At 35.7% G+C, this 25,486-nt stretch overlaps 1 protein-coding gene across 1 annotated transcript in view; it reads left to right on the top strand.

The window, feature by feature from the left end:
* The window catches only part of UTP18 (UTP18 small subunit processome component), a 40,095-nt gene that overhangs the window by 9,307 nt on the left and 5,302 nt on the right, over positions 1–25,486 (top strand). Inside the window, exons 4-12 of the mRNA XM_072646731.1 lie at positions 38–105; positions 1,549–1,637; positions 2,534–2,659; positions 2,786–2,960; positions 6,638–6,738; positions 6,973–7,063; positions 15,526–15,649; positions 20,782–20,956; positions 24,888–25,030. Coding sequence (XP_072502832.1) covers positions 38–105; positions 1,549–1,637; positions 2,534–2,659; positions 2,786–2,960; positions 6,638–6,738; positions 6,973–7,063; positions 15,526–15,649; positions 20,782–20,956; positions 24,888–25,030 — 1,092 coding nt within the window. The remainder of the gene's footprint in view (positions 1–37; positions 106–1,548; positions 1,638–2,533; positions 2,660–2,785; positions 2,961–6,637; positions 6,739–6,972; positions 7,064–15,525; positions 15,650–20,781; positions 20,957–24,887; positions 25,031–25,486) is intronic.

The raw sequence follows: 25,486 nt of genomic DNA on the forward strand, positions 1-25,486 counted from the left end.
TAATTACCAAGAAAATGTACCTCGTTATTCTTTTTAGATTTCAGCATGCAATGGGTGGAACACCTGCTTGGGCAGAGATGAGCAGGAAGAAGATACTTTCAGAAGGTAACCATTGCTTCTCTTGTTCAGAATCTTGGGCTATTTATTCATGAAGCTCAGTATTTTACTTTAGTCTTAAAAAAATACTTGTAGAAGGCACAGTGCACTGTTGACTTGTATCATGCATGCAGTCAACTAAAGTTGGGGTTTTTGTTTGTTTTTAAATATAAATAACTCTCAAGTGGATGTACCTTCATCTTGTAGTTATGCAGTGGATTTTTTTTTAAACCTAAGGGCTAGGAGGACCTGAAGTGTAATGGAGACACAGGTAATATGGTTAGATTCATTTATCCTTTTCTTGCATAATCTTCTGGAATCTTGATTCTCTTATTTGAAAGTGTAAGAATTCAATGTTAACCATATGAGCTTTAACTTAGTCTTTTTTTGTTTACTTTGAATTCACTCTACCTCCATTGTAGTTTTTTAAAAAGGAGAGAAATATAGAAATTTGGGGTTGTTGCAGGCAAGTATTACTCATTGGGGAAAAAAAAATGACCTGTGGGATTTATTTTATTTTTTCCCCTGAGTTTCTTTTCCTTATTGAATTCTTTCTTATGTATGACAAACGTGCACATTTCTACATGCAAATAATAGGAAAAAAAGTTTATATGGAATGGATGTATTTACCATACAGCTTTTTTTTAATGATTTATTTAACACAATTGTACCAAAACTGTCCTTTGTCTTACTCTTCTTTTGAACTTCCTTCTCTTCTCTTTTGTTTATTTTAAAAAAATGTTTCATTAACATCTGTTTGTCTTTTTTTTGATATCTCTACCCCTTCCTTGTAGTAAAAAATTCACACATTGACTGAGTCTGAAAACCTGTCAAGTTTTGCACTTTTCTGTAGTCCACCACCTTCGCTAAGAGGCAGCATGATTTATAGTTATTGTCGATCACTGCATTGATCACAGTTCTTTTAAGTCTTTCAAAGATGTTTTCCTTTACAATATTAGAGGCAATTATATATTATTTTCCTGGTTGTGTTCATTTCACTCAACATCAGTTCATATAATTCTGCCTATGTTTCTTTGAATTTCTTCTTTTTATGTTTCAATAGTATTCCATTATATTTATATTTCATATTTTATTCAGCCATTCCTGACAGGTGCCTACTTTATTTCCAGTTCTTTCCTATTACAAAAAATGCTAATAAAATATTTTGCATATAAGTCCTTTCCCTTTATATCTAGTATTGCTGGGTCCTAGTTTAGTAACTTTTTTATGTATAGCTCCAAATTGTGTTCCAGAATGACTAAACCATTCATAGTGCTACCAGCCATGCAGCATTGTGAGTATAGTTCCATAGACCCTTTGACACTTTTTTTTCCCTTTTTCTCATCTTTGCTAAGTGTGAACTAGAACTGCAGGTGATTTAGTTTACATTTCTCTTTTTTTTTAGTGATTTGTACATATTTTTTCCTATGGTTGTTGATGTATTTGTTTTAGATGATAGTGATGAGGATGAAGATGACCTCTTGAAAAGGACCGGAAATTTTATATCTACATCAGCCTCTTTACCACGTGGGATCCTGCAGGTTAGAGTGAATATTGATTTAATGAGCTTTTATGTTCTCTGTTTAAATCCTTTATGGTACCATAAGTTCTTAGTATCTGGAGCAGGTTCATGTTACATTAGTCTAATTCTAGTTCCTGATAACTCCATCCTTGGGGTTGGACAGGTTTTCTACATATATACACATACACATACACATATATGTATATGAATATATGTATATGTGTAAAATGTGCATATCTTAATGTTATATATCACTATTATGAATATTTTCATATACATATAAATAATTGTGGATTTTCTTTTCTACATTAGGCTATATAATTTTGAAGTGATATGGCTAGGAACTATTGTCAAGCTCTAGGACCCTGGGAATTGGGAATCCTAGATATTTTTTTCTTGGTTCTTTGTGACTAAGCAACTTCCTTTTTCTCCCAATAAAAAGGGAATTGTAGGGGTGAGGGAGAAGACTAGGAATATAACAAAGTGTCAAGATACAGACTAAATTTTACAACTCATACAGAAGTATTAAAGGCTGTCTAAACTATTTGTCCTCCGTTTCCCTCCCCCCAACACAATTTGTAGAAGAGGAACCCAAGGCCCAGAGTAGTTGTGACTTGCCTTAGGTCACATAGCTACTCCCTGGTAGTAGAGCCAGGACTAGAATCGAAGTCTCTCAGGTTTTCTCCTATGCCACTGTTGATACTCAGAAGATGTTTTGTTCCTCTGAAGTAAATAACTAATCTTAAGCCATATGATTCCATCCAATAAACATTAAATCCCTACTCTGTGTAAAGCAGAACCAGCACTGGGGATTCACAGTTGGAAACTGAGATAGTCTTGGTTAACTAGCCACTGATTTCTTCTCAGTGTAATTGTGTTAAGCATGTTGTGTTCATTTCTTTTCCTTTTCTACAGATGAAGAGTTGCTTGAATGCAAATGCTGAACGTCCTTCTTCTGCTAAAATCTCATCAGTGCAGTTCCACCCTTCTGCTCAAGTTATCATGGTTGCTGGATTGGATAATTCTGTATCCCTGTTTCAGGCATGCATTTACTTTTATGGAGACTGAGTGGTGGTAATGGCACAGGAATTAATTTGTATGTGTTTAGGAGGAGAGGTGAGGACATTGTAATAACTTTAGAGGAATCATTCTGTACTTTCTTGACAGGTTGATGGAGAAACGAATCCTAAAATCCAGAGCATCTATTTAGAACAGTTTCCTGTCTATAGGGCCCGTTTCAGTGCCAATGGAGAAGAAGTGCTAGCCACAAGCAATCTCAGCAAGATACTTTATGTTTATGACATGATGGGTGGAAATGTAATTCCTGTGCATCAAGTAAGGGGTAAGGTTTTTAGAGAATAGTGTCACCGTGTTTGTTTCTTTTGAGGTTCGTGTGAATCTAGGTAAGGTCTTTGTATCCACTGTTCCTCAGGCTTCCTAAAATATCCTGGGTGGTTAACTTGGTTTTGTCAGTTGTCTGAAATACACTGTTTGTTGACCAGCTCCAATTTTGCACCATGTAGTTAAATCTATTTTTTTTTATTTTTATTTTTTTACCATTTTACTAATGAGAGGTGCCACAGCATCATGAGTAGAGGGCATTACTGACCTCAGAGTCAGGAAGATTTGGAATCAGGTTATGTCTCTTAACACACAGTGTTTTTGACCCAGAGATTAACTTACAGATCTTTATTAGTGCTGGGCGTTTGCTCAAGGAGTTATATAACGTATGTAACTGTGATGAAATCTGGACCATTAGATCATATTAATGTGCTGACATTTCATTGTTCCTCTGTCATTGGATACTTAGATATCCAGTTCTTTATCATTAAATATCATGGTGCTATGAAAACCTTTTAAAAACTTGTATTTTAATATTTTTTAAGGTATATCCCCAACAATGAAATTGAATCAAAATGTGTCATTTTTCTTTTATAACTTTTTTATAACTTTTCTTTTATAACTTTTTTAGTGTAGTGCCTGCCATTTGTTCTCCAAAAAGTTCTATAAATGTGCAATTCCACCAGAAGTAAATGAGTATCAGTTACTCCAAAACTTTACCTCTTTACCAGTTGTTGCTTTTACTTTTAAAGATTTGGTGGGTATGAGGCAGCATCCCAAAGTTATTTAATTTGCATCTCCTTGAGTATTTGGTTTGGCATTTTAAAAAATGATTATTCACCATGTGTCTTCTTTTGAAAATGCCTATATCTGTTCTTTGACCATTTATTGATTGTGTACTAGGAAATATTGTTACTTTCTAATATTTCCTTTTGTATTTTAAGTGTCAAGTTTTTATCTGTCTTTTTTGCTGTAACTATTTTCCTAATTTGTTTTTGTTTTTTATTTTCAGTTATTGTATATTCAGTTATTAATTGTATCATGATTCTAATAACTCTTGATACTTATTGAATCAAGAAGACATCCTATGCCCTCCACAATTGAGATGAAAATTTTATCTGCCTTTTTTTTAAAATGATTTTTTTAAAGATTTCTAAGCTGAATTCACTGGGGTATATGTTGTAAGATACATCTAAATGTGTCTTCCAAAGTTCTAATCCTTTTTTTCCAAGTATGTTTGTTTTGTAATGAATCTTTTCCCCAAGTTTGCTCAGTAGATTTGTCAAGTACAAATCTTTTGTATCCGTTTGTTTTGAAAGTCTGGTGTACCAAATATTATTTTCCCCCTTCATTTTTTAAACCCAATGCTAGATGATTTTGTTAATAGCCATTTTGTAATATGTTTAAAGTCTGGGGATGTGATTTTGTCCAGTTTTATAAAGAAGCCTCTTAGTATTTTGATAGAGATTGCATTAAATGGACTACTTAATGTTTAGAGTTTTGTGATTTCTGTCATATTAATTGAGTTAGTCAATTCAATTTAGGTCTGCATTTGTTTTGGTTGTTATGTTTCCACAGCTGTCTTCTTTGGTCTTTTGTATTACTCAGTATGTTAATTCTTGATTAATAGTTAGTAGTTTCTGTTGCTAGTCTAAAAGGGGTTTCTTTTTAAAATTTTATTTTCTTTCTTTTTATTTTATTAAGTAAAAAATCAGATGTTTTTGCAGCTTATTTTATTTAATTCTGCAACTTTGCGCAACTCATTGTCTCCATTTTTTGGTAGTTGGATTTTCTAGGTACCCTATCATATCTGCAAATAATGATAATTATCAGCTATTTATGCTACAAATACATGTGTTAGAAAGCATGGTTCTAATCTCTTTTTTTCCACTTTCTCTTTTCTCTGATATTCTTCTCCTGCCTCCCTTTCTAGGTCATCTGGTTTGGGACTGATTCTCTTGTAACTGTTAGCCTATTATCCAATGCTGTTGTAATTTTTCCAGTACCTGGAGTCTCTTTCCTCATGTCCTCAATTAATTTCCTTCCTTCCTTTCTTCTTTTTTCCCTCCCTCCCTTCCTTCCTCCCTCACCCATCTTTGATATTTTCTGTGATAAATATTCTTTGCTAATGCCTTAGTATCCCTGTACTTTCTCATTTTCACCTCTACTAGTTAGGTTTCTGACAAGTGTTACTTGAGTCGTTTTATTTTTATTTTCATAATAATAGTAGAATTTTATGTCATTTAGTTCTTGAAAGGTAACACTCTAATATTCAGATAATGAAATGTTCTAACCAGAGATAAAAATAGAAGAGGAGAGGGACAGAGGTAGTTGTAGTTGTTGCGGTAAAACTTATATTAAATCAAAGGTCACTGATAAAAGCAATAAAAATAAACTAAAGACTAAATAATGTAACCCTAGAGAATAAATATCTCTAAACATTTTTATTTATAAAAATATGTGTTATTATATATACGAATATGTAAATGTAAAGAAATATAAAAATAAATATAAAATAGTATATAAAATATATATAAAAATGTGAAAGAACAGGTCAATGAATTGGGGATACAACTGAAAATACTAGAAAACCAACAAATTTAAAAGTCTTATTTATACACCAAAATAGAAATCCTGAAAATTTAGAGAATTGACAAAATAAAAACTAGTAGCTTTTTTTCTTCAAAAAAACCAGTAGAGGAAAATCAAATTACTAATTTCAGAAATGAAAAAGAATTCACCTCAGAGGAAGAAGAAAGAAAGGATATTACTAGAAACTATTTTGCCCAACTATATACCATTAAGGCAGAGGAAGAAGAAAGGAAATAAGCATTTGTGTGACACCTACTTTGTGTCAGGCACACTAAGCTACTGAACGCTTTTACATGTACTATGTCATTGGTCTTCAGAACAACCTTGCAAAGTAGGTGCGGTTATCCTTATTTTATAGATCAGGAAACTGAGGCACACAGGCTAAATGACCCATCAGGGTCACAAGTGAGTGTCTGAGGTCAAATTTGAACTCAGATCTTTCTGACTTTAGAACCACTACTCCATCCACTGTGCCACCAGCTGTCTCTGGTGCCTAAAACTGAAAATTTAATGAAATAAATGAATATTCACATATCGTAATTAATAGAATGAGAAATAGAGAATAACCAAATTTCAGAGATAAATGAGCTTTTTTACCCACAAGACCTTTTAGCTACTGTTCCCATGACTGTTAATTTATTTGGGATGCTGGCTGGTCTATTGCAGTCCTTCAGTATTTTCTCTCCTTTCCAGGAAGTACTTTAAAAACTTTAAATGTGAATTATTACCTAAGCAGGGTAGTAGTTGGCACAGTGTGATACATGGAAGGACTAGGATGTCTTGAGGAGAGGACAGGGATACCCTGTAGGCCACGTAATTGTCTGCTTCTGTTCCTGACAAACCCTGCAAGAAGAGGGAGCTTGTGTGTTGTCACAGGGGCTAATCTCTTAGTGCTTTTAAAAACACTAGGAGGCATTCTTTGTGTTTGTCTGCACACTTTTTGCAGCCCAGCTCTGTATAGATTGATGTCTCTTTAGCCTTGTGTCTTGTGAACTTAAAAAGGCTTTGAGTAATTAATAGATGAGAACTTGATTGAAATGATTAATCCATATTGAATTCATTTGTTCCTTTTTTTTTTTTTTTAAGGTTTAAAGGAGAAGTTTGTCAGGAACTTTGAAATATCACCAGATGGATCCTTTTTGCTCTTAAATGGTTCTTCAGGATATTTTCATCTACTTTCAATGAAGGTAACTTATAGTTAACTCTTGTTTTTCTCTTATATCCCTTAAGCATTCCCAGGTCGTTCTAAACTTGAATTTGGAGTCTCAAATGAGAGAGTATAGGCCATTGAAGAAACTTGAATTCTTAGGGGAGGATAATCTTCAAAATAGAGAAGAGCAGAAGAGAACTTGGAAAATAGGCTGTTTTTAGACTGCATGATGTAGTCCTGAACAATTTATTAATTCCTGTTTACCTTTTAGACGAAAGAGCTGATTAGCAGTATGAAAATAAATGGAAAAGCAGCAGCAGCAGCTTTCTCATCAGATAGCACAAAGATATATGCCAGCTCTGGTAAGTTTAATAACTAATAGAATGCTATGGATATATTTATTAAAATTTTCATATTTTAAAAAGCTAAATTTTATTTCCTGTTGAATTTTTAATTTCTTGCTTTGAATGGGCAAATACTGTGGAATGAAAACTAGTTTTAAACTTTAAAATTTGGTTTATTCCACCTTTACCCTTCTTACTTTTTTTTCCAGGCAGTAGTAATGAATTCTTATAATGTTAAATGTTAACTTTTATGGAAAGACTTGGTATGCAAAAGCTTATTTACACAAGATTCCATATTGCTGTAATTTATATAGTTGTATATAGGCTCTATAAATAGCAGCTGTTAAGATAGTGTTGAATTGTAAGAAGCAGGTTGTATTAGACTTTTTGAAAGAAACATAAAATGATTAGGTATGTTGTTATAACTAACTATCTTTTCAACCCATTCTAACATTTTGAATTATTCTTCTGTATTGACTTGATATAAAGGAAAATGCAATCTGAAATGCATAACTTTATGAAGAAGAATGTACTTATTAGTTATCCAGGGAAAAGGAGTTCCGAAGGATTTTGTAGAATTTATTTCATAATAAGTATTTGCCGCATTAGTGTTCTGACATTGCATAGTAAGAGGAGGAGCTTATTCACTGAGGCTACCAAATATGGCTATGGAAGGCTCCATCGCTTTATCACCAAGAAAAGGTATTACTGTTAGTAAAAGCTTTCATTTCATTTTGAAAGGCCAAACTCTAGAAACAAGGAATCTTATGTTTTATCCTTTTTAAAATATTCTTTTTAAAGGATATTTTTATTTATATGTGCTCAGTGAATAACTCTCCTGGTCTTTTGTTATTGTAGGGATTCATTTCTTGAGGCCAGCTGCATCTCTAAACCTTCTGTGATGGTTTCTTTTGACAGCAGAGGCATTAATATAGTGTCCCCAGCCAGTGTAACTTGGCACCTTGTGAAAAGATGTGAGCTAGTCCTTGCTTTTGTCAGTGGGGTTGATATTTCATTTTAGTCAAGGGATACTATGTCAGTGCAATACTGATTTGTTTTTAAAGGCTGTTTGTGTTTGATTGGAAATACCTTTCTCAGACTTTAGCACTTCTTTTAGGACAGAGGTTCTTAACCTCTTTTATGTCAAGGTCTCCTTTGGCAGCTGTCTTAAGTCTGACCATCTGTCATCCTTCTCTGGATCCTTCGCTGGCACTTCATCCAGGTCATTCTTTGTAATCATAGGATTCTGTCTACAGTTCTTCACTCTCTATCCCCTTCTCTTCCCTCTTTTCTCTTCCTTGCGCCTTCTACACTTGGTGATCTCAGCTCTCATGGATTTAATTGCCATCTCTATGCTGATGATTCTCAAATCTACCTATCCTGCCCCAACTTTCTTGCTGGACTCCAGGCTTGCACGTCCAGCTGACTTTTTGAGATGAACTACGTGTCCAGCAGACATCTTAAGCACAACATAACTGAAAGAGGACTCATTATCTTTCCCCCAACACTCCCCTCATCCCAAACTGCCTTCCCTATTACTGTAGAGGTCAGTGGCATCCACCCAGTCTCTCAGGCTTACAACTTAGAAATCATCTGGAATTTCTCACTATCCCCCTCCATCCCTGAAGATATCCAGTGTGTTGCCAAGGCCTGTTTTCACCTTTGCAACATCTCTCGAATACTCCTCCTCTTCTTCCTCTCCTCTAACACTGCCACCTATCTAGTGCAGGCCCTCATCACCTCACGCTCAGACTATTTGCATTTTCTGCTGGTTTTCCATAAAGTGCAGGTCTGATTATAGAAACTTCCTTCTTAATAAACTCCAGTGGCTCTCTGTTGCTTCCAGGATCAGATCCTCTATTTGTCTTCAAAGCTCTTCATAACCTAGCCCCCCTTCTACCTTTCTAGTCTTACACCTTACTTCTGTCATGTACTCTTCCATCCAGTAACCTTGGTCTCCTGGCTGTTTCATGAATGAAATGCTCCGTCCTTCAACTCTGGGCATTTTCTCTGACTGTCCCCCATTCCTGGAATGCTCTCCCTCCTCTTTTCCACCTACTGGTTTCCCTGGCTTCCTTTATATCCCAGTTAAAATCTCATTTCTACAGGAAGCCTTTCCCCACTCCTTTCAAGTGCCTTCCCTCTGTTAAGTATTTCCTATTTATCCTGGATATAGCTAGTTTGTACGTATTTGTCTGTTGCCTCCCCTCGTTGTAGGCTGCTTGAGGGCAAGGTCTGTCACTTGTCCCTTTTTGTATCTCCAGTTTTTAGCATAATGTCTGGCACACGGTAAGTGCTTAATGAATATTTACTGATTTTGATTGATGTTAGAAAGGAGGCAGGAATGAAGAGCTTTTCAGCTATTTGATTCTACCTGTTTCTCTTAAAGCCTTCCCCCATGCACCTCCCCTCCCCCCCGCAAGGAGATTTAAAACTAATCCTTAATAATTTTCACTCATTTTCATACTCCTTTTCTCTTTTGTTCATGTATGTCTTCTTGAGCATCCTCTTTCCTAGTCATCCTTCTTGAATAGCTCTTTCTTGTAGTATATGACCACTCCACTTGTCCTCATTCCAGTTAAGTGGCCTTATCAAAAATTTGAGTGTGGGGAAAACTGCCCTGTAGAAATAAAAAAGACAAAAGTATCCCACCAGGTAGTTTAGGCCTGGATCCTTAACAAGGCAGAGCTGGACCTACTGGTAGAGAGAGCATTATTTTTATTAGCAGACTCTCAATGCATGGCGTCACCTTGAACTAATACTGCATTAGAGATGCAGGAGCTGCCATGGCTCATTTTGTTTTCAGGAAACCCATTGAAGGCAACCTGCTGCTGCTCTCCTTTAAATACTCAAAAGGAATTTGACCATTTTGAATGTGTTATAAATGAGGCCAAACTACTGCCTTGGTTGATCTTCATTACTCTTACTTTAACTTATGAGAGATTGAGCTTTAGGAAAGGCTTCTTCACAAATAACTTGTGGTATGTCCCAACTATGGTATATTGCACCATGAAATTTGGTTGCTTTTTGCCCTAGGTTTCCTCATTTGCCTTTGACAGTTTTTGAGTGTGTGTATCTGTGTACACATAGGATGTAGTTCTTGACAAATGAGAAATAATTTTTCATGATAATATTTGCCTCATTCCATTCTTATAGCCCACCATCTCTGCTAAGAGGAGGGAGGTGTGTTTTAGTGTTAGTTTTCTAGAGTCAAGATTGATCAGTCTTGCATTGGTCAGAGTTCTGATGTCTTTATTATTGGCTTTTTTCACATTGATGTGGTCCTAGTATAAATTGTTATGTTGGTTCTACTTCTTTTGATAATGAAATTCTTCCCTAATTTCTCTCCATCCTTTCTATTCATCATTTCTTATAATGTAGTAATATTCCCTCACGTTCATATACCACAGTTTGATTAGCCTTATTGCGTTTGATGGACAGTTATTCTTTTTTCACAGTTTTTTTTGCTATTACATTACACAAATACTGCTATAAACGTTTTCTTATATTTAAGAACTTTCCCTTAGAAAGGTCTTTGACCTTGGAATATGTGCTCAGTGTTGGTATCATTGGGTCAAAGGGTTCAGTTTAGTGACTTTCCTATTATAATTCATAATTGTTTGCTATATTCCCATCTACTGTATATTGCACTATAAGGATTTGAACAATTCACTAATCTGTCAACAACGTAGTAATGTGCCCCTCTTCCCAAAGTCCTTCTCACATTTACCATTTTTATCTTTTCTCATCTTTGCCATTCTGATTGGTGTAAGGTAAAAGATCATTTTAATTTACCATTTCTCTTATTTCTAATAATTTTAAACATTCTTTCATATACTTGTTGATAGTTTGTATTTCTCTGACAACTGCTTATTCTTCTCCTTTGGCCACTTAAATGTAACAGCCCTTAATAAGGGTGTCTCTGTAACCTTGTAAGGAATGATTATCATCCCTGCCTTAAGTTCCTTTTGGGCAAGGGCAATTTCATTTGGCTCTTTGTACCTCCTCACACTTGGATTATATTAAGAACTTAATAAATATTTATTGATTGTGTCTACTTTTGAGCTCTGTCTGAACAAGAAGTCCTGTATAACAAATGCTTTCATTAGACTGCTAATTGAAATATCCTTCTGACATGAGATTTAGGCATAGAACTTACAGCCTTTTTCGTTCTCTAGCTGGAACTAGATTTCACTGGTGTGGCAGATTGGAAACTTTGTAACTTATGTCTTACCAAGTGGCCTGAGGCACATAGAGCTCCAGTGACTTGTTTTTGGTCATACAGTATATTCCAGAGGCAGGATCTGAATTCAGATCTTCCTGATTCAAAGTCTTCTCTTTATCCACTATGCCATACTGCTTCAACAATATGAAAGTCTTGTTAAAATGAAGTCCTTTTCAAAATATTGTATTGGTGATATTTTGAGGATATATGAGGTTTTTTGTTTTTAAAAAAGTACTTTGGGAATTAGATATAGTTTATAGTGAGTTCCTGTCCTTATACATAGATCCATTTGAATACGTCTCTGTTTGAATACATAGGGCGGATTGGGAATTAAAGGTCAGGGGTGGGAAATTCTAGGTATGAGTGAAAGGTATGGATAGGGGATCTTATTTTGTACAAGAGAATTGGGAAGTTATCACAGTTAACAGTTGCTCAGTTCTTTTAGTGTTCTTGTTGTTCAGTCTTTTCCAACTCCTAATGACCCCATTTAAAAGTTTTCTTGGCAGAGATACTGGAGTGGGTTGCCATTTCCTTGTCCAGCTCATTTTATAGATGAGGAAACTGAAGCAAACAGGATTAAGTGACTTGTCCAGGGTTACATAGCCAGTAAGTGTCTGAGTGAGGCCAGATTTGAACTTAGGTCTTCCTGGTTCCAGGCCCAGTGTTGTACTCATTGATCTTAGTCTTTTCCAAAAAACTCTTACCCTGACCCAGTAATTTATGTAATACTAAATTAACAAAACATTTTAAATAATGTAAGATGTTTAGGAATTCACATTCAAATAAAGAGAAGAGGAGATATAGCTGGCCAGATAGTATAGTGCATTTTTCATTGTCCATGGGGTCACAAAGAGTTAGATGCAACTGAATGAGTGACAAAATTTTTTTACTCAGCTGCTTCTCCCTGAAAATCGCAAAATGTTCTATAAGGAAATAAGCGATTTTAGGGCATCCTTAAGATAGAAAGTTTCCCTACTGTGTTTTATTGCTACCCCCTGGAATGTTGGGAAGAGTTCCCTACTATAAACTAAGCTTCTAGGATTTATGAAGTATCTTGGGATTTTTCCTTATCAGGTATCTTTGGTTACCCTCCAGACCCTCCTGGTGTGTGACCCTGAGAGAGGCTATATTTAAAGAACATACCTATCGAGTTCTAGTTTAAAGGAGACTTGGGAGCAAATGGTATAGTTATATAAGTTATAAGTACAAAAAAAAAAATCATGTTTCTAATTTATCTTGATAGAAGTTTAAAGTGTTAAATGGTTTCTTCTACTTACGTTTTTCTCCTATGGACCTGGGATGGTAGGAGTGGGCTCTCATTGTTCTTTTTTTGTTATTTTACTTTACTTTTAAGAAAATGTAGTAGAGACCTAGATTTGGAGTCAGAAAAAAACCTGAGTTCAAATATCACTTCTGGTGTGTGTGTGTGTGTGTGTCTGTGTGTGTGTGTGTGTGTCTGTGTGTCTGTGTGTGTGTGTCTGTGTGTCTTGTGTGTCTGTGTGTGTGTGTGTGCGCGTGCGTGTGTTTGTCCTTCGTTGCTGAAGAAGACCATGCCATCAGAGAAATGATGACATGACTTGCAGTTAACTTTGTTTTGAGTGAGGGAGGGCTGATCACCTCTGATATTTACAAGGCAAATGATTTGAACTCTTATGAGCTTCACATATCCTGAGTCACAGATCAGTTGAACTCTGTTACTGAAGTTCCCACAAACTGAAGAAATATTGCATCTTTTGTGTATTTCCATATAACTTACTTTTACAAATACCTCAATGACTATCTGGCCTCTCTTTGTTCCTTTGATTCCTTAAAGAAGCAGTATTCTTTTCCTTCTGGTCCTCAGATTCACCCTTAACCTTCACATTAAAATGAACTTCTTAGCTTCCTCTGAACTTGGGATCCATGGAATTTCCTGCATTAGCCTTTCATTTTATGGCCATAGGATATCATACTTACCATGCTTACCTCTCTTCTTCCTTCTTTTCTCTTTAAATTCTTTTAAAAAAAGAAACAAAGCTGTTATTCAACATATATTTTATGGAAACATGTACTTTATTTTTTCCCCACTTACTATAGTGTATTTTATTTTTTTCAATTACATGTAAAGATAGTTTTCATCATTCACTTTTATAAGACTTTGAGTTCCAAATATTTTTCTCCCCTCCTTCCTCTCTCTCCCCTTCCCAAGATGGCAAACAGTCTGATATAGGTTGTACGTGTACAATCATATTAAACATATTTCTATATTAGTCATGTTGTGAAAGAAGAATCAGAACAAAAGGGAACAACCATGAGAAAAAAAAAGAGAAAATAGTATGCTTTGATCTGCATTCAAACTCCACAGTTCTTTCTCTGGATGTGGATAGCATTTTCCATCATGAGTCTTTTGGAATTGACTTAGATCAGTATATTGCTCAGAAGAGCAAAGTCTGTCAAAGTTGGTCATTTCACAGTGTTGCTCTTACTGTGTACAATGTTATAGTTCTGCTCACTTCATTTAACCTCAGTTCATGTAAGACTTTTCAGGTTTTTCTGAAATCCATCTGCTCATCATTTCTTAGAACACAGTAGTATTCATTACATTCATATACCACAACTTTTTCAGCCATTCCTCAATTGATGGGCATCCCCTCAGTTTCTAGTCTCTGTCATCACAAAAAGAATTGCTCTAAATATTTTTGTACATGTGAGTCCTTTCCACTTTTTTATCCTCTTTGGGATACAGACCTAGAAGTGGAATCGCTGGATCAAGGGGTATGCACAGTTTTGTAGCCTTTTGGGCATAGTTCAGATTGCTCTCCAGAATGGTTGGATGTAAAATGCAGTAAAATTGCAATTGTATTTTGTTTTATAATTGAAGTAGCAGTTTCACCCACAATGCATCAGTGTTCCGATTTTCCCATGTCTTCTCCAATATATGTAATTTTTCTTTTTTTGTTATATTAGCCAATATGAAACTGAGGTGGTATCTCAGAATTGGGAAACATATACTTTAGAAAAGCAAGGGGAGAGCTAGAAATTTTTTTAGATCTGTGGTACAGTACCCTGATCAGAGAAGTGACCAGTTAGCTTTTGGACAATTTGTTCACTGTTGGATGTGCTCATGGATGGAATACAAATTTTAGTGACAGATTCCACAATCCACCTTGCGTAGCCCATTGCAGTGTTTCAACACCCTGAGCTTCCAAAATAATTCATTATTTCCCTACAGCCTCTGCTCACCATTCCATACCTCCAAATTCCTTCTGGGAATACAAGAAGGAACGTCTGCTCCCTGTCTTAGTGTGTTCCAACTCTAAGCCTTCATCTCTGGACAATTATCTCTTTTCAAACAGCATAAAATATATTTTTTCCCCCTGCTTTACTTATATAATGCTTTAAGGGTTATAGAGTGTTCTCATATACTCCTGTGAGATAGGTGTTTTCTTTTTTTGCAGATGAGGAAGCTGAGGTTCAGGTTAAATGACATGCCTCTTGTCACATGGGTGTGAGTGTCAGAGTCAGAACTTAAGCTACAGTTTGTGTTAGGAAGTTTTGGTACATTACTGATCTCTAGGATTTTGTTTGTTTCTTTTGCTTTATGTAAACCATTTCAGATAGCAGTGAGCTGTTATGCTGTATATTAAAAAGTTTCCATTTTAATTCAGTTCAACAAATTATTAGAATGAGCATAGTGCTGCACTGTGCTAGGCACTGGGCCTACAAAGACAAAAAGTCAAACAGTCCTTGCCCTCAGAGAGCTTTTATTCTATAGGAGACAGAAGATAGTAACATACTTAACAAGCTTAATACATGGGAGAAAGGACGGGGTCACACAAGAAACTCTGGAAAAGTTTGGCTTGGCAGACAGCACCAACCATGGGAATTTTCAAGGAAGGCCTTGTGGAAATGTTGCAGGAACTAAGTCTGAAAGGGAACTGCAGGCATTCCAGGTGAGGAGGTTTGGGTCAAATTTAGAGAAAATAAGAGTGTTTTTCAAACTTGTAGGAATTACTGAAGTTGTCATTTAAAGCCCTGATTTATTGTCTAAAAATCTGATGCTAAGTAATCCAGCATGAAACATAGCTACTTTCTTATCACTGACCTAGGTTTAATTTGAGGTGAAAATTATCATCTTTAGCTGTCTCAGTGTCACATGTAGTGCTTAATGTATGTCCACATGGTAGTCCCTGTATAGCTACAAGGACCAATGGGTTTTTTGCCTCTAGATTATAAAATTGTAATGTTACTTCTCTCATTTTATTCCTTCATTCAGTGGATGGTGAAGTTTACATTTGGGATGTGAATACCAGGAAGTGCTTAAACAAATTTACTGATGAAGGGTGTTTGCGTGGATTAAGCATTGCTGTGTCTAGGAATGGACAGTATGTTGCTTGTGGGTGAGTAAATATAAATAGTTGTAACCTCTTAGCATTTTACATTAATTTATGATAATGCTAGTTATGCTAGAATGCTAGAATTTGCTCTTCTTTATAGAATTAATTCAAAATTCTGTGTTGATGGCCTAAATTCAGATATACCTTTTGCCTGTTATTGCCATAACACGACTTGATTTTAGTGTTTCTGTAGCAACTATTGAACCAGTAAAATTGCAATTGTATTTCGTTTTATAATTGGAGTAACGGTTTTGCCATGTCCTAACATTTGTGTAATTATTTTTACCCTCTTGCTGCTGGAGGGGGCATTTCCTAGTGGAGTATGCAGGAATGGATCATTGGCCTTGTGCTGTTTAATATTTTTAATGTTTGGGTGAAAGTTTATATGGCCTGCTCATCAAATTTGCAGATGGCACCAAGTTTAGAGGGGGTTTTAATACAGTGGTTGACTGAGTCAGACTCCAAAAAGATCTTGATAGGCTTGAAAGGAATGAGAAAACCATCTTATATAACAAGGAACTTTTATAAAGTTAAAATTTGCTTTTCTGTTCTTATCACTTTCAGGTATTTCTTCTCTATTGAAATTTTTCTCAAAATGACCATTCTTTTTTTTCCTTCCCTATTGTCTCTTTCCAATTTATAATTTGTTTCTGGATTAAAAGCAAATTTTTTTTTCACAAAGGAAAGTGTAGTATAGTGGAAAGAGTACTAGATTTGGAGTTAGAAGACCTAAGTTCTCATCTTAACTTTGCCACTTAACTGGCTGTGCAACCTTGGGAAACTCATTGCTTCTTGGAGCATTGCTTTCTTCATCTGGAAGATGAGGACAGAGTACTTACTGTGCTTATCTTGCTGGGTAAGGGGAGTTAGTCATCAGTCAGCAAGTTAAGCATTTAACTCTTCCAGACACCGAGCCAAGTGCTAGGGGCATTGTAATGGGGGAAGATAATATGTGAAAGGGAAGCTGAAAATCAGGTTTGGGGGTGATGTGTTGTATAGGGCAGAGGCATGGTGCCTGAATGTGGAGAATGAGGTTTGGCTGATCTGTGACCTTTCCCTGGAATGGAGGTTCCACAAAGAACTCACCAGTAGGAGAAGGGGCCTGCCCACAGAAGAGGAGTTAGAAGGCAGCTGAAGCTGAGTTGAGAGAAAGGGGGACAGCTAGCGTGGGGCTTTTTCCCAAAATAGAGGTTCCAGGAAGATTTTAACCAATGGGAAATACCAGCCAAATGAGATAGCTGTAGAATCTTAAGAATTCTGAACAATGTCTATAAATTGTAAAGTATCAGTTCCATTTATCGTGGTATTATGTAGAACTCTAGATTTATAAGAATTCTTTTTACATTTAGAAGGAACCTTAGAAAAAATCTTTTTACGCTCTCCTCATTTTGCAAATAAGGAAGCTTGAGATTCAGAGTGGTGGGTGATTTTATTCACAAAGCCTGGTCTAGAGCTCAGATTTCCTGACTCCCCATTTTGTTTTCTTTGCATTATTACAGGTAGTCATCCCAGGAATCATTCAAAACAAAGTCAGGTGCAAGTCATGTCATCATTTCTCTGATGGCATGGTCTTCTTCAGCAATGAAGGATGAACTCATATTATGTCGTTTAATTAGTGAACTCCCACAGGACATTTAAAAAGTACCTGGATTTGCTTCTCCTCCCAACTCCCAATCTAATTTAGAACAGTTTTTCAGAACTGATCTTTTCATGAAGATAATACTTTAGTGACTGATGCCTTCTCAGAATGTTGAATCTTTACTATAGGTGTGGGTGCTGGTGTGAAAATTTACTGTACCTTTGTAGTTAGGATAAAGATTTTCTATACAGGGCGGTATTTGAAGCATCCCAAGTTGGCTTGGATTGGTGCATTTACTTGGGCATCTATTTTTTCATATCTTAAAAAGAAACGGCAATGAAGGCTGATCGTGTTTAATAGGAAGAGCAGAGACTGGAAGTTCGATCTTCTTTGTGGCCTGGGCCTTGCCAGTCATAAGCAGTAATCTTGCAAATCTGCTGACTTGTTTGTGTCTTACTTTCCTCATCTATGAGATGGGTATTAAAGGGTTTTCCTTTAGTCAGGACTTTGTAGGGATAAAGGGATAGATATGAAAAACCTTTGCCAAATATGAAGAGTTGAATAAGCACAAGTGAACTGTTGTTGACATTCCGTTGTTGATTCCCTGGTTTGAGCGCCGCCTTGGCTGGTGCAGAGCTTCTCTTTTCTACAAACTCAGTTTTTCCTTCTTCCCATTCACTTTCAGCAGATGACCTCTTCGAGGACTGAGGCTCTCTGTAGTGCAGAGCTGTTTCAAGAAATGCCTCTCCTCTAAGGCTAGCTATTCCACTTAAACTTTTATTCTGCTTCAGCCCTTCCAGTTTCCTGAGGACCGTGTTTTCTACCTTGTGCCTCCGTGCCATTCTTCATCTGTTTTTTCTCCGCTCTTAAAAAAAAAATTATTTTCACGTTAGTCATGTTGTAAAGAAGAATTAGAACTAATAGGAGGAACCACAAGAAAGAAGAAACAAAGAAAAGAGAGCAAATAGTATGCTTCAATCTGCATTCAGACTCCATAATCCTTTTTCTGCATGTTCTCCACTCTTTCTTAACCTGTGCTTTCAAACGTACACCGGTTTCTCCTAGATTTAAAAAGCAAAACTAAAAAATACTCCTGTCTTGGTTCTGCCGCTATTTCTACCTATAGGCTTTACTCTTTTTAAAATTCTCTTTTTTAATTAGGAACTAAAGAAACAACAGCAAAAATACCCATATAAGAAGAAGTACAGAAAAAGGATTGAGTATGAAACTAAGACTCTCTTATTACATACAAATTGTTTTTAAGTATATTAAATTTAACATGACCATTTGAGTGTTATTTTGCTTGTTTCTTTTTTCTCTCTTCTGTAAATTAAAAAAAATAAGTGACATTCTTCTTCCTCCTTCTTAACTAAACTCCCTTCCCCCCAGCCACACTCCCAGAAACAAATTAATGGGAGAGATAACATGAGAACAACTGTTCAGATATTGAATATGTAGTATAAATTGGAGACAGAAGAAAGGCACTAGCAATTAAGGGAGATTGGGAGAGACCTCTTTTAGAAATTGGAATTTTAGCTAAGACTTGAAGGAATTCAGAGAATCTAGGAGGCAGAGGTGAGGAGGGCTGAGGAGAAATAACCAGGGCAAAGGCATGGAGTAGTTGGGAAAGGAGGCCAGTAGCACTGGATCACAAGGTATGTGGATGGGAATGAAGTGTTACAAGTATGGAAAAGTAGGAAGGGGCTAGGTTGTGAAGAGCTTTAAAAGCCAAACAGGGTTTTGATCCTGGAAGCAATGGGGAGCCTCTGGAGTCTGTGAACAGAGGGGTGACATGATTGCACCTGCACTTTAGGAAAATCACTTTGATAGCCGAGTGGAGGATAGACTGGAGTGGGAAAGGCTTGTGGAAGGCCAGCCAGAAGGCTCTTGCAATAATTCAGGCTTGAAGTGATAAGGATCTGCATCAGGGTATTGGCATTGTTTAGGGAAAAGGAGGAAATGTATATGGGAGACATTGTGAAGGTGGAATCAACAGGACATGGCAACAGATTGAATAATGAGAGATGAAAGAAAGTGATGGGTTGAAGATGTCCCCTCAGGCTGGGTGACCGGAATGATGGTGGTGTCTTCTCTAATAACAGGGAGATGAGGAAAGAGTTTTGTGGGGAAGATCAGTGGACAGTTTTGGACCTGTTGAGTTTAAGATAACTATAAGACATCCTGTAAGAGATATCCAAAAGGCAGTTGGAGATGCAATACTCCTTCTGGACTTAAGTGTCTCATTCTATGTCTCTGGTGTATCACCTCTCATCCAAGAGATGGGAAACATGCTTCATTATCAGTCTTGTGAATTTTAGGTCATTGTGTTGATCAAAATTCTTTAACAGTGTTCTTTTATAATATAGTCGTTATTGTATGAATTGTTCTCCTGGTTCTCTTCACTTCATCGTGCTACATTTCACACAGGTTATCCTAGGCTTCTCTGAAACTGCCTTTTGTCATTTTTTACGATGCAGTAATATTCTGTTATACTTATATGCTATAATTAGTTCAGCCATTGGCACCCACTTTATTTCCAGTTCTTTGCCTCAACAAAAGTGTTATTATAAATATTTTTGTGTTTCCTCTTTTTTTGACCTCTTTGGAATTCATGCTTAATAGCGATATCACTGGATCAAATGGTATGAATTACTTAGTGACTTTTTGACTATAGCTCTAAATTGCTTTTGAGAATGTTGTTCTGTGAACAGTGCATCATTGATTTCTCCTCTCAGAAACCTTCCAGTAACTTTTCTTTTCTATAGTTTGTTATCTTTAACTCATTATGTGAACCTCAGAGTTATTTTAATTTACTTATGTTAGAAATTTGGAAAATCTTTTCATGTGGTTGTTGAGGACTTGAATTTCTTCTTTTGAGAATTACTTATTTATACAACTGTTATTCTTAACTACACATACTACACTTTCAGGGCTCTCCAAAATAGAACCCAAACATTTGCCACACAATATTACCTGTGTGGCTAGCAAATTCCCACCACCTGCTGCTCTATAAGGATTGATTCTCTAAATGATGCTGTGAGTGTTGAGCAGGAAGTGGGACCAGAGGTGGAGGATGCTGCTGCTCAAGGCTCTTGTAATCTTTTGGGGGCTCTCAATTTCAGAAAAAAAAGGATAAGAATTTTCTACTTGAAATTTAATGTAAATGCTTTTGATTTAATTAGCACCTGGTTGGTTTTGTTGCTATTTAATAAGCAAAAGTAACCTTTTTTCTTCTCATAATTAATGTGTTAAAATATGAGATTTTCTCTTTCATTTTCTGAACATCTTGATTATCGAAAAAATATTTGAGGTCTTACCTATGGGTAATTTAGTTGAGCTTTGTAAAACTAACAAGTTTAATAGTACTTACCTTCTAAGACTATAAATTAGTGTTCACATATGTATGAATAGCTCCTAGTTTCTCAAAGATTTTGTGAATGACAGTCAATATCCATTTATATCCATTTGTGTTTATATAGGTTGTGAAAATTCTTATTGTACTCTTCTGAATGATCTGAATCTAATCCTTGCTTTCTTTTTCCTTTTTCTTTTATAGTTCCAGTTCTGGTGTGGTAAATATCTATAACCAAGATACTTGTCTCCGAGAAACTAACCCGAAGCCAATAAAAGCCATAATGAATTTGGTTACTGGCGTCACGTCTATGGCCTTCAATCCTACCACAGAAATTCTAGCAATAGCTTCTAGTGAAGCAAACGAAGCTACTAGATTGGTAACTTTTGAAATCTTTTCTTTCTAGTGTTGATAATAGCTCTTAATCCAAGTTAAAGATTTGAAAAGAAAATTAGAAAAGAAAATATTGGTTTAAAAGAGAAATATGAAAGTATGCTTGCCATATCTTGGCATCACTTGACACAGTGTGTGAAACTGTACCCTCCCCATAGGCCTGGCACATAACAGACACTTAACAAATGTTTGTTGAGTAACTAGATGAAAGTCCTAGTCTGGGGACTTCCTGGATTGGACCTTATCTTACTACTCAGGTATGTCAGATGTCAGGGTCATACTTTTGGCAAAGCTTGATCTTCACCCTCAGTTTAGGTGAATATTTTAGCTTTGTTTTTTTCCTGCTTTTTTAAAAAATTACTATTTATATTGCCATTCTCTGTCTTGAAATTCTTTGAGGATGTTTTCCTCCTCCAGTGCATAAGGGAAATAAAAAGTTCATACTTCCTTCCTGCACAGTTTCCTTCCTGAATTTCTTATCTACATCTTTGAGATCTGTGATCTTAGTAGGGTGAAGAGAAATTCTTATGTTGCTAGCTTTAGAAATTTAAATACATTATGGAGAAATAATAAATTTTGATATCAATGTGTCATTTTTCCAACAGTCAGTGGTGCAGTCAAATAGAAGGGGAAGGATAAAACTCAATACTGCTTTTAAAGAAAGTATGTTTCATACATTTGTGTTGTTCTGTAGTGTTTAGCTGACTTTTCATTATTCTAATGGTAGAAAATTTTTTCAGGAAACTTTGGGATCTAATATTAGTTCACAGAATATATTCTGAAAGATGTATAGCAGTGTTCTTCCTGGTTTTCCTTAGTGGCCATGAAAATGTACTGGTTTCTGATTGTGGAAAAATGATAGGAATATTTATTTTTAAAACAGATCTTTTAAAATAACTACATTATCTTAAAAAATAGTTAATGTCAAATGAAAAGAAACCAAGAATGGCAGTGTCCTGATGTATCAGTGGAAGAGTCTTAAAAAAAGTGAGTTACTGGGCCCCATTATATAAAATCATTTTAAAATGATGCATACTTTTCTGTTATCTTACTACAAAATAATGTAAATAAATCGAAGATATTATACCAGTAGGAAACCTGGAAGTGTAATTATTTGGGACTTGGTATATTATACAGAGAAAATGACTATAGGACTTTTTCATCCATTAAGTTGTGTGCATCCAGTTATGCAATGGGCTTCATTTGTGGACATCTGACTCTAGAACACCTAATTGTTGAGATAAAAACAGTGTTGGAGTGAAAAGGAACTTCCTGGATTGTAATCATCAAAGCTTTATCAGGATCCCTTTAATTAAGTCTACAATCACAGCTTTTAATTTGAGGAATGTAATGGAGTAGGGGCAGAGGAGGACCATAGATTTCTATTCAAACTAAATAATTGGCTTCAGACAAGTTGTATTAACACAGCAATAGATTGCATTGAGGGACATCACAAGTGGTTATTACTAAAGTGGTCAGGAGTCTTTAAAAATGCTTTCAGTGGTTAGAGTCTAAAAAAAAATCTATAATAAACAAAGCTTTAAAAATAATTAAAATCACTTACTAAATGATCCAATTTGGTGTTTACACTTTTGGTCAGAAGGAACAGATTTTAACATTTAAAAAATACACAAACCTCCCAACTACTCTAAAACAAAACAAAACAAAAAAACCCAAATAAACACCCAAGCTTAGGTAAATGGCTGTAAGTATGTTATAGTCAAGAACTCTAGCTTCTTAATTTCCTAGTCTAGAAGATGAGTCATTTCGGTGACCTGGATCTTATAGAGTGCAGGCTTTAGAACCTGAATACTGATTTCTATTGGATTTATTGACCTACCAAGACATAGGCCCTATCCCCTGGCAAAAATTGACTAAAATTTTCTCTGGGTTTGTAATTCAGTTTTTAACTTGGGGGAAGCCTCCAGTCCTTACTCCAACTGTGTTGCTTAAAATATGTTAGTTGACAAATTATACGAATTCAAATTGGGGTTGATCTTTGTACTTAAAATGAGAAGTGAAGGGACTGATCAAAACTTCCATTCTTCAAGAATTCGTTCAGGTCAGGTAGAGGGGTTGAAGTGCTCATATTCTGATTCAAAAGGTTTACAGAAAATAATTTCAGAGTTAGGGTGTGAAAGTTAATGTTCATCCTGTATAATTGATGCTGCTTGCCCTCTAATGAAGAGAGGAAGAGAATTTGGAACTGAAAATTTTTGAAAAATGAATGTTAAAGTATATTAAAAAAATAAAGTTAATGAGCATAATTTATTTGATAGGTGGCAAGTGTGATGGAAACAAAGCAAATTAATAGACAATTTTGTTATTTGACCTCCATGGTAGATCATTAATCCTGCTCTGAGTTTTTCCTTTAAACCATTATAGGTTCTTCACTATTCACCTTCACTCTTCTTGACTGGCATCTGCCCAGAGAAAGTCCAACTAATTTTGCTGTTATCAGAAGCAAAATGTAATTAGGGAATTAAATCTCCTGACCTCCCCCAAATCATATGATACATCCCTAAACAAAATACAGATCATTTTTGCATTATCTATCTTCATTAGCTCTCATTAGCGTAGGTTCTCAGGTAGTTGGTTGTTTTTATAAAATGTTTTTGACATTCTGGCTAGTTGCCCAAGGAATCTAGAGAGAAAATAGTTTAAGAATTACAGCAAAAGTCAGTTTGAGACAATACCAACTTTTTTATGGATCCAAACCCTCTGAGTGTGAATGCACTTAGCATTAGCAGCCTGCCTTGCAGGAAAAATCTGCATAGAGTTACAATTAGGTAAACATGTCTGCTATTCTAATGTGACCATTCCCTATAAATTCTTTACATGATCTGATAGTCAGTGGCTACACACATTAGGTCTAATAAATATCTGAGCAGGGAGTTTATTTAATTAAGTAAACTGAATAGTGTAATGCATTTTTATTAGCACTTCACTGTGAAAATAACTTGGATGTGATGGTATACAGTCTTATCTCTAAATGTGTAGACTGTATTAAGGGAATGCCGACAAACTGTCAAGGGAAATCACTGAATAAAATTGGTGTGTTTGTCCATATCCATTTTCTCTGAGCTAAGTTGTTCAAGTGTGTGTCTCTCTGATCTGTATTATGAAGAGAGTGTAAAGGAGGAAGATAATACAGAAGAGGCCGTGGCAGAAAATAAGATTGGCTGCTGGGAATAACAGCCTTGGTTTCTCAATCTTGCGTTGTCTTCAGATATGCTATGACTCTATTGTGGTAATAGAGGAAAACGCAAATATTTGTTTAGTCATTGGATAATCAGGCTCTCATGACTTATCCTACTCTGGAGGTCAGAAAGGGTGCCTTACAAATACTTCCAAATCAAGTTAGTTAGATGTGAGAAAAATACTAAGATTATTTTGAAAGACTCCATACGAATTATGTTGGCATTTTTGACATGTACAGAAGTTATCTCCATAATATTAGGTCTCTGTTTGCAGTTAGTATTCCTGTAGTAAACTGACCTGTTAGGTAATCCCTCATCATCATTGTCATCACATTATCAGAGACTCTGGCACATGATTATTCCATCTGTAAATTCTTGTTGGATTTGAATTGAGTTTCTTTGATAAATAATGCTGTTGTCTCTCCTATATTTTCTATATTCCTGGTATTATGGGTTAAGAGGTGTAAGCATATTTTAAAGGATATTTAAATTTTTCTCCAAATTTAAAGTTGGCTAGGCTGTATTAAATTACAAATCAAATAACACTCAAATCTAGTTTTAATGTAGGAACATTGCTGCATTTGGAGTATTATATGTAATGGAAGGTTTAATCACAGTTAACTTTTTAACCACTAAAGGAAGGCTAAAATGAACATTAAAATTGAAAAGATTTTTCAGTTCTTCCTGTGATTAAGATAATTTTATTATCTCCTGTAGGTTCATCTGCCTTCCTGTACAGTGTTCTTAAACTTTCCTGTGAATAGAATTAAGCAGATTTCCCTCGCTCAGACCTTGGACTTCTCTCCTAGAAGTGGATATTTTGCGCTGGGAAACAACAAGGGCAAAGCCTTATTGTATAGGTAAGGTGTTACTTAAAAAGTCTTAAAGATTCACTCTCAGCAACCACATTTGAAAGCAGAGGGTAAGATATGCCATTTAGTACATTTGGTCTTTGGGTTGCATTGCGTTCAGATTATGACATCTGACTTTAGCTATGCTTCATACTGTGTCAGTCATTTATAAAAGAGAATCAAAATACCGAAGTGGAAACTGTGGCTTGAGTGCTTGTGAAATGCTTCCCAAGTAGCTCATGAAGGTAGGGAACATGGGTGATAGACCCCAAACCTCTCATGAGGGGGCCCTTGCAGTTTACTACCTTATTACCTTTCACACAAAATGTTTGCTTCTTTTTCACCAATGCTGAACTGACATTGACCTAGTCAGCCATGTTCAAAGCAACCTGAAGGCATAAAGTGTTGCTCTAGGTTCTTTTGTAAGTTAGTCAGTGATAAGGGGTAAAAGGACTTTGAACCCAA

This window comes from Notamacropus eugenii, chromosome 2 (genome assembly GCF_028372415.1).
Source record: "Notamacropus eugenii isolate mMacEug1 chromosome 2, mMacEug1.pri_v2, whole genome shotgun sequence".
Taxonomy (NCBI): Eukaryota; Metazoa; Chordata; class Mammalia; order Diprotodontia; family Macropodidae; genus Notamacropus; species Notamacropus eugenii.